This window comes from Gymnoscopelus braueri, assembly GCF_963280865.1.
Source record: "Gymnoscopelus braueri genome assembly, chromosome: 22".
NCBI classification, from domain to species: Eukaryota; Metazoa; Chordata; class Actinopteri; order Myctophiformes; family Myctophidae; genus Gymnoscopelus; species Gymnoscopelus braueri.
This window is the reverse complement of record NC_137624.1, coordinates 21,638,124-21,648,123: the sequence shown is the minus strand read 5'-3', so window position 1 is coordinate 21,648,123 and position 10,000 is coordinate 21,638,124. Positions and strand designations below refer to the sequence as shown.

Sequence of the window (10,000 nt, the reverse complement as noted above, 5' to 3'; positions counted from 1 at the left end):
CCCTGCGAGCCCCTGGACTGCCCCACGTGCGGTCACACCTACAACTTTGCCGGAAAGCGCCCGCGCATCCTCTCCTGCCTGCACTCGGTGTGCGAGGAGTGCCTGCAGATCCTCTACGAGTCTTGCCCCAAGTACAAGTTCATCTCGTGCCCCACGTGCCGGCGTGAGACGGTGCTGTTCACTGACTATGGCCTGGCTGCCCTGGCCATCAACACCAGCATCCTGAGCCGCTTGCCCTCCGACCCCAACGGGCCTGTGCAGTGGGGCGGGGAGGCAGACCGCAGCTGCTACCAGACTGTGCGCCAGTACTGCCAGTCAGCCTGCACCTGCCAGATCGCCAACCCCCTGTCCTCCTGTGGCATCATGTAGACCAGGGTGACACCAGTGGTGGACAGTACATTAACTTTCTTATTATTTATTTTTTAAGGTTTGTTTTTTTTTTTTTTTTTTTGCAAGCACATTGCTTTCACTCCTCTACATTTCAAATAGAAATGTTGTACTTTTGACTCCACTATATTTTTAGGATGGGCCTCTTCGGTTCCAAACGTACACAAATATATAATGAATTGACCACTTAAGCCCTATTTCAAATATAATTAAAATAGGCGATCAACAAGCTCACACCTTGTTGCAAATCGACGTGTTGTGAGCTTGTAGATCTGCTATTTTTGACCTTTTTCAACTTTTATGTTCTAAATTTTTAATACAGCGATGCATTGATATTAAAAGAAAATGTACTTCTTAATTTGTACTTTTGAATAGTTTGAATATACTTTGTCCACCACTGGGTGACACCGGCATGACCCGGCGCTGCCCCACCCCTTGAGCCTGATTTATACTTCGTCGCTCGATGGTGTCGACAACGAAAATGGCCAATCTACAAGCTCACCGTGAGCTTGTAGATCGGCTATTTTGGGCACGCGACAAAATCGCACGACGGATAGTAAATTAAGCATTTCCCCCTCCCCCCCTGCCCTCTTCACCAATTCCTCTATCGCTCACATACATAAATCCCTCCACAGATGTATATGTATATATTTAATAGCACAGATGGATGCTGTGTGGGACTAATGGATCCTGATGGATGGACACTTGCAGACAAAACAGGGAGAAATATAGCAAATAAATGTATTTTATGTATGGACTGGAATCCTATTCACCCTCTCTTGTTCGGATGTGTTTGTCATTGACATCTCTTTACATGGGAATGCTAGGGGAGCTCTATCCCTTCAACCGGATACAGGATAGGTGGGCACTGGTGACATCTGGGCACCTCCATGTAAAATTGGCTATTTTGTCCAAAATGTTAAAAACATTTTTTTTTGGAAAAATGGTCTTAAGTAATGTAGAGCACTGTTTCCCAAACAGTGGGTCGGGACCCATGTTTGGGTCACAAGGACATTTTAATTTTATCCTTCAACTTCTTGTTTATGCCCCAAAATGACTGGATATACAGCTTTTGTAGCAATTCGTAGCATTTGTTGAAATATTAGACCTTAATTGTCGAATGTTTAAGCATGTTCTAATCACGTATACTCCAAATATTTTATTCTTTAACATTTTGGAAAAAATTGCCAATTTACCACCAAGGTGCCCACTCTTCCTTGGTGCCCACCTATCCTGTTACCCTTCAACCTAGGTGAATAAAGATTAATCTAATGATAAAAACTAGCTGTTTGGTCTCGGCTATTAATTGTCTGTCAATTCACAGTAGTGGTATTTGGGATGAGGGCATCTTTTCAGATTTTGTAGGGGAAAGGAAATATGGCCACAAATATAACCAAAGAGAATGAACATGGTTTGGGTAATCTCTCTGCCAATCTCTCTATTCACGTAAAGATTAGGACACAAAACACCCATATGATATGATCATAAAAGAATGCTTCTGATAACCTTCAGCAGAGTCACAGCAAGGCACTTTCATAATAGAGAAAGATCCAGAATGAGAAACCACTGGTGTTATGCAACGAGACATTGAGTATTAACCACTTAAACCCTAGTCTAGTCTTAGTGAAATGGACCTGAGTTGCAAACTTTTTTCTTTCTACACTTAAATCTCTGATTGCGACATGTTGTGAGCTTGTAGATCTGCTATCTTTTTTAATGTTCCCCCCAGAATAGGGATGCTGAGGTTCAAGTGGGTAAGGCATGTATTCTACATACAACTACTGTGTCGTGTGACAAAAACAGAATATTTCAGTTTAATATGCATCATTTTTGCATGCAACACAATGTTCGATGAAGTACAAATGAGCCTTTATAACCATGAACAAAAGTACAAAGACACAAGTTTGAAGTTCTGTGTAGAGCCAGCATTATTGTCTCTGTGTCACTGATATGTAATCATGGACAATATGTTACAGGGGAAACACAACTACTGTACACAATATATACACATGCACATCTATCATTGCCATGCCTGTCATAGTGTAAACACACACACACACACACACACACACACACACACACACGCATACACGTGCACACGCACACGCACACGCACACACGCACACGCACACACACACACACACACACACACACACACACACACACACACACACACACACACCACTCTGGTATAAATACGGAGGGGAAGCAGGCCATGAATAATAAATAAACATGGCAGTAAGGTACATTGCATCAAGGATGGCATTTTCACAGTAGCAGAAGTGTCCAGCATTCTGTCCATCACTTGCTTAAAGAAATGCTTTCTGTTCATGCAAACTGATGTCCAAGTCAATGTCCCAGTTTCTGCAGACATGACAACAGTGTGGTCCTTTCATATGGGAATAGTTTTCCTTCTTCTCCTGAACAGCTGGCTCAGCCGATGCCTGCTAGCCTTTTTCTGGGATGGATGCATCTGTTGGCTTCATAGAGGGGGTGGGGGGAGAGAGAAGACAAGGAAGGGCTCATTAAAACTTAAACCCATATATCGTCGCTGTCGGGGGGAAATCTTGTATGTCCAAAACGGTCACTTTTCAGGAAATGGAGGAGAAGAATCTATGTTCCAATGGAAACAATGTATTAGTTATTATTTAGTCACAAGCTCTTGTTAATACTTTTCATTGGTTAAATATTTATAAAACTAACAGTCACACTTAACCACTTTCTCTTTCTCTTCCACATTTTTTTCTAAAATAGTAGCTCTAAAAGCTCACAACACGTAGACCAGCTATTTTTTGCTACTTTAGCACGACACTCTTGTGCAACAAAGTAGGGCACTAATTTTAAAAAGTTGAAATATAGAGATACAATGTTTTTGGCCGAAGGCAACAATATACTTCATTGATTGGGGGTCTGGTCCTGTCCTTTTTCTCCCTTCTCATACCTCTGAGAATAGCCTATCTACAAGCTCACAACGCAACTCATCGCAACACAGCACATCTTGTAGATCAGCTATCTTCACTGAATCTTCCTGTATTCGTGCTGAATGTTCGCCTATTATGACATGTTGCAGAGTGCGGACACTGGGGTTCATTTAAGGATAGCATAAGCAGGTCATCTTAGAACCTAACGCTGTAAAATCCTCAACGTTAATTGCACTCAGAAAGTGTGAAAATGGAACCAAAATGGACCCGTAATCAGTATGAAAACTATGAGGAAATTCGGCATGGGGGCTACACTGTAAAATCCTGAGTGTCAATTTAAGTCTGAGTGTAACATTATAGTCCCATAATGGTCCATTTTTACAATCCCCAAGATAAATGAATGCTCAGTATTTTGCAGTATAAAATAAAGAAACCAATAGTGTTCAGGAAGAACAGATGCTCTCACTATGCCTTTGAGCATACTGTGCATTAGCTGTGGACCAGTGATTCAGTAAGGCAGGGCCCACTGCTACTGTATGTAGGCCTGTCACAATTATTACATAATCGCCTAATCACAATTATCTGAGATAATCGCAATAATTATTTTGCATAATCGTCATAATAATTTCCATGTTGAAAAATTATCATATATTTTCAAGCACTTTCAAAAATAGTAGAAATAGCAGATCTATAAGCTAAAAAAAACGCGGGATGCGTTTACTCAGTGTTTTTTCTAAAGATGTTTTTATTCATATGTTCCAATGTTCAACAACGAAACCGCAATTAAATCGTTAATCGCAATTATTTGAGCGACAATTAATCGTCAGGTAAAATTTCATAATTGTGACAGCCCTGGCTGTATGTTAAAGCTGCCATCCAGATGACTTATTTCAATGAGTAAAATGTTGTTTTAACCAATGTGTATGGTAGAGTTAATACATAATATAACTACGTAGTACATCTGCAGTGGTTGGAGGTGGTCTCCCTACTCTACCATCTAGACCTTGGTCTCTTGTGCGGGAGATGCAGGTTTGAATCCCGGATTGGATATGAAACTTATGGATTGCAGCTTTAAAGCCGCACATACATTTCATAAGAGCACCACGCAATAATAAAACTCTATTATAAAATGTAAATAAAAAGTACTGCAATTAGACATCACTGTGCAACGTACGGTATCTCACCTGTTTTTCTCTGAATCTGATAGCTGAGCTGTCTCTATCTTCAACTTCCTGTGTGTTTGTTTATTTGTTTCCTCCTTTACGTCCTGAAGAGAAACAGAAAGCAAAAATCGAATCAAAATACAGGCTGATTATCAGATACATAAAATAAATTCCCCTTATGTGAGTATATTATCAAAACCATAAACATAAATCAAGTAATGCTGTAAGTAGTAGATGCACATTTAATTGAATATGAGAGTCACTGCAACACTGCACATATTTCTAAGGCATACAGTATTGTATGATTAGGTAATTGTCAATAAGTTACCAGATTTTCATGCTCCTCTGCCTGTTCAAGCAAGTCATTTATATTCACATGCTGCCCCCTAGAGTCTGGTTTTACCTTTCCTGTAACACATACACACAAACATTAGCTACAAGAGCATTCAATAATTGCCAAAGATAGGCAGACATGTTCTGTATCAACATAATGCACATAAGAGCACAAAAAGAGTATCAACATAATGCACATAAGAGCACAAAAGAGAGGATATGATAGGAAATGACTAAAATGAAAAAAGAAGTCACTCACTTAAATGGTGTGCCAGGACATTAGTATCTGATGCACACCTCCTCCGAAAATCATGGTTAGCATTATTATTCTGCCACTGTGTTTCTGTGGAAATATGCTCCTCACTGTTCATTTCACAGGTTTCACTAGAAAAGGGTTCCTCTGCAATAGCGTTGCAATCACAGAAGAGGGATTCTGAAGCCTAAAAAGAAAGGAAATGGTGAGGTAAGGTTTGTAGTAAATAAATTCACTAACAATGCATTAAAGTCCTATTTTATACTTGGTCATATGACTGTGACCCATTGTGAGCTTGTAGATCTGCTATTTTTGTTATTTAAAAAAAGTTTTACTTGAAAATATTGTAAATATTTTTGAAAATGTTGTTAGGAGCCTCAAAAGTGGTCAACTCAATGATGTAATCCTACAGTACAGTATATGAGTGTAGATTTTAGAAAGTAGCTTCCATTCTGTTCAATCATTCATAATCACCACAAATACTGATATGATCTACAGCTAGTGAGGACAATTTGCCGGGACTAAATGGAATTAAGGTAATCTCTGGAATCATATTTTACCTGGACTGACTGCTTGGACTCCAGGAGGGCATCCATCTCCAGCTGTAATCCACGATTATCTTTTTGAAGCCTGGCAATTTCCTCCAACATCTGGCATACTCGCTCTAGATAGCTCAACCCAGGACTGAGTCCTTCCTGCTTCTTGTCACCCTGGTTCTGCACAGAGCAATAAGAACATGGAAAGGTTTACATGGAAAACATTTAAAAGGTGGTTTGACATAAAATAAATTATCATTAAATTTGATAGATCATATTAATATACATTTCTTGGTGTGATATTACGCCACAAAATCAGCAGGAAAGTACATATTATACATCTGAGTGCTAAAAGCTGGCAAGAAGCATCGCAAACCTGGGAAAACAAGACTGACTCATTCTGGATCACAAAGCATTGTACACTCTGTATTGTTCACTTGTTTTGCCGTATCTCAATTATTGTTTTGATGTATGGGGTAGCACTTATAAATGTAACCTACAAACATTATACATATTGCAAAAAATAGCAATAAGGATAGTTAACAATGAAGGATATCACGAACACAACTGTTCTTCAATAGGGTTATGATTTAAGATGTGTGTCATTTAACATGACGTTTACTGTAATTTGTTCATACCACTATGAAGAGTCTGTGGGGTTAATTGTCTCCGCCAGGCCGAAAGGCATGGCGAGAGAGTATGTTTTACCCCCTGTCCGTCCGTCCGTGTGTGTGTGTGTCCGTCCGTCATTCTGTCATTTTGTGGACAGCTAATCTCTGGCACCGTTGGCTTGATCGCAGCGAAACTGTGCACACACACTCCCTGGATGCCAGAGCAGAACCTCTGCTCCAATTTTTTCACATGGGCCTTTTATAGCGCCACCAGGAGGCCGATTTGTGCAAAACACATTTTTGAACAGTACTCCTATAGATTTTGGCCAAAAATCCCCCAAATCGGTACACAGTATCTCTATACTAGTCATTAAAAAAACGGCTAATTTCAGATTTTTCATATTCCATCCTGATCCGCAAAAATTGTCTCTCAAAGTTTGCAGGAGTACTGCGTTTCGAAAAAAATGCCTCAAATCATGAACACAGCATGCAATTTCCGTGAAATTTTGCACACACATTCCCATTAGGCCGGGGACGAAATGCCTTTTGAAAATGTTCAAATCAGCCTCATGGTGGCGCTGTAACAGGCCGATTCGTGTTTTTACCTATAACTGCTCCGATCAGTGTAAAACGTTGTATGCACACTCTCTAGAGGCCAAGGAAAAACCTTTGCCCTGCATTTTTCACATTTGCCTTTTATAGCGCCACCAGGAGGCAGACTTATGTAAAACATATTTCTTTATATTAAGCCTTCAGATTTGATCCAAATTTCATGCAAATCGGTACACATGATCTCTATAGTCATGTGATCAAGACGGATCTGCTTGATTTTTCATATTCCATCCTGATTGGCTAACATTGACATGTAATGTTTGCAGGAGTGTCCCGTTTTGAACAAAATGCAGCAAATCATGAACGCAGCGTCCGATTGCGGTGAAACTTTGAATGCACATTTGCACTACGTTGAGGAACAAATGCCACCCTTTTAACATTGGCCTGTTATAGCGCCACCAGCAGGTCAAATTTAGCAAAACACATTTTTAGAACAAAATGCCTCAAATCATGCATGCAGTGTCCGATTGCCGTGCACGGCCTAGGAATAAATGGCACCCTTTTCACATTGGCCTATTATAGCACCACCAGGAGGCCATAATAACCTACCTGACCTGGCGGAGACTTGTGCTCCGAGGAGCACTTTTTCTAGTTTATGGAATGGTTTGGAGGTGTAATTCAAACAAAACACAAATATTATACAGTCTAAGAAGATGTATACAATATTTATGCTTAATTGGTGTTGAATGTATTGGCTTTTTTTATTTCAGAAAACAACACTGGGTGGCTATTTGGGCTGCACTTGCAGTCAGGGTGACTGTTTGCAAATTAATTAGAGTAATATATTAATAAGTATATACAGTACATCATGTAGGATAGCTATAAATATAATATTTCTGAAAAGAATGCTACACACAAACATTTTATTTTGCTCCCTGAAAATATTTTTTCACAAAATATATTAAATATTTTGTGTGGCTACTCAAAATATGTTGTGAAGTATTTATTTATTTTATTTTATTTATTTTTCAGGGTCATTACGTCACTCCCACTCACTCAATTCCTCTCATGCCTGCAGGCGAGAGCGAACCTGAACAGACTGGTTTATGGTCTAAAACACCACAGACGCACAGAGGGACTCATGACAACTCTCTGCCATGAAAGGGATTCTGTCCATGTAATGACATGCCTGTCGTCCTGTAAATGTGAAAGCAGGTTTGTGTGTGTTGCAACCTGCTCAAGATGGAAAGGGAAGTGGAATTAGAGCATGTCTGCTACTTTCCTTCATTCAGTTCATGAAAGTAAAAATTAATCATTTAGGGCAGTGATTCTTGAACATTTTCATGTCAAGGGCCCCCAAATTGCTATGTATTTGGCTGCAGATCCCTGTTTGAAACATTTTTGTGCCAGGGTCCTCCCATAAGAGAAGATTTGTCAACTTTTGTAAACATTTTTCAACAATAGTGGATCGCATTGCGACGTGTTGCTATTTGCTGAAAAGATGTAATAGTGCTTAAGGTTTAAACTTCCTCATTTGCTGGGGCCCCCTGGAAACCCCTCAAGGACCCATGATGGGGGTCCCTGAACCCCACTTGGGCACGAGTGACAGATTATAGAAGCCCAAAACAACACAAATATCAGTCATTTTCTGCTGAGGGGATGATATAAAGTAAAAACTGACACATTATAGAACTCAATTTCAACAACTATAACCACAGTCAGTTCAAACAGCATACATCTCTGTCATGGCTGGCCTGTAGTAACTCACCTTTGTAATGATCTTAGCAGGCAGGGTATGATGCAGGGACAGAGGTCGTCTAATATGTCCAGATGTGTGCTGCTGGCTTGTGTTCTTTCTGCCCAAACTCCCTGACCTTTGGCCTGTTGTGTGGTCCTCTGTTGTGTGTACCTGTCTGACCACTAGGGATGACTTCTGACTCCGTCGCCTGAGCACCACTTGGGGCGAGGGGCTTTGCTTCAGACTCTGCGACCTGGGGCCTGTCCTCTGCAACGCCTGCTCCACTTTGCAGTGCAAGGCCACAGAACGCTCCCGGGACGACTGTGCTCTGCCGGGACTGGTACATGGGGAAGAGGAAGAGGTAGAGGACGGCAGGGACAGGACGGGAGTCTGTGATGTCGACGGAGGTGTGAGTCCGTCCTCCTCTCGTTGTGTTGGAACAGGGTCTGTTTCTGGATTCCCTGTTGACAGCACCGAGAAGCACGCAGAAGGGAGTGATGTGTCCGGGCTGGCCAGCTCCACCCCAGAGTCCACCGATTCGGAGCGCACACCTATCCCCATGTCGGACACGGATGTCAGGGTGGATCGTGAGACCGTAACTGGATTGCAAGGTTCCTCCTGCGTGTATGAAGGCACTCCCTCAGCCACCCAAGTCTCCAAAAGGTTTCCAAAGCTCCTGTATAGATTCATCTTCCTCACACCTCTTCCACAGACTAAAAATGACAAAACGGCTCACAGACTCTCAAGTCCCTGCTTTTAGACAACCCACGCAAAAATGACTAACTCAGGTGAGGTGGTGATGGAGAATTCAAAACATCTCTGCATTTCCGCCTGTGCTTGTTCACCACACCTCCCCATGCACTGTCTGGCAACACACAGCTATATGGTGCTGCTTGTGGGTTCTTGCTCATTCTTGTCACTGTAACATGAGGGAGGGGGAGGGGGGTGACTCACCTGAACACTATTTGAACCTGCAGACTAAGACTTCCATCGCACCCCAGCCAGCGCCAGTGGTGGAAAGTAACTAAGTTCATTCATTCAAGTACTGCACATAAGTAAAAAATAATTGTTTTTTGTTTACTTTTTCAATACTTTATACTTCTACCCGACTACATCTCAGAGGCAAATATTGCCATTTTTACTCCACTACAGTTATTAGAAACTTTTTTGATTTATAATACAGATCTGCTATTTTGGAAAAAGTTTGACAAAAATACTTTTAAAAGTACTTTTACTCAAGTTAAATTATGAATACAGGACTTTTACTTGTGTCGGAGTATTAACATTGTCATATTATTGCTTCTTTTACTTAAGTGAAAACAAAACTGAGCACTTTTTTCCACCTCCGGCCAGAGCTGCATAACCCAGGTACGGCAGGGACAAGTCACAACACGGTCGACCTCATAAAACGTACTCTGTGCACACACAGTGAATTCCTCAGTGTTCATTTTAACTCTGAGTGTACAAATGTAACCAAATGAACCCTGCTCCCTGCTGTCTTTTGCC

At 41.1% G+C, this 10,000-nt stretch overlaps 2 protein-coding genes across 5 annotated transcripts in view; one reads left to right on the top strand and one right to left on the bottom strand.

Moving 5' to 3' along the window:
* The window catches only part of rnf208 (ring finger protein 208), a 12,815-nt gene extending 11,502 nt beyond the window's left edge, over nucleotides 1–1,313 (top strand). For all 3 annotated transcript variants that reach the window (XM_080419886.1, XM_080419888.1, XM_080419887.1), the window contains exon 2: nucleotides 1–1,313. This exon is cut by the window's left edge and continues 1,461 nt beyond it. In XM_080419886.1, the coding sequence (XP_080276012.1) occupies nucleotides 1–369 (369 nt within the window). In that variant the 3' untranslated portion in view covers nucleotides 370–1,313.
* Nucleotides 1,314–2,175: 862 nt separating this feature from the next.
* LOC308079121 (uncharacterized protein) lies at nucleotides 2,176–9,355 on the bottom strand. 2 transcript variants are annotated; one of them, XM_080420484.1, is made up of 6 exons: nucleotides 8,525–9,355; nucleotides 5,618–5,773; nucleotides 5,064–5,244; nucleotides 4,800–4,879; nucleotides 4,493–4,575; nucleotides 2,176–2,867 (listed from the first exon to the last, which is right to left on the bottom strand). In XM_080420484.1, exons 1-6 carry the CDS (start codon nucleotides 9,182–9,184, stop codon nucleotides 2,780–2,782), a joined length of 1,248 nt encoding a protein of 415 aa, XP_080276610.1. In that variant the 5' UTR covers nucleotides 9,185–9,355; the 3' UTR covers nucleotides 2,176–2,779. The 2 variants fall into 2 exon arrangements, with proteins under 2 accessions (XP_080276610.1, XP_080276611.1); XM_080420485.1 differs by having other exon boundaries at nucleotides 4,493–4,566; nucleotides 8,525–9,354.
* Between the last annotated feature and the right edge of the window lie 645 nt (nucleotides 9,356–10,000).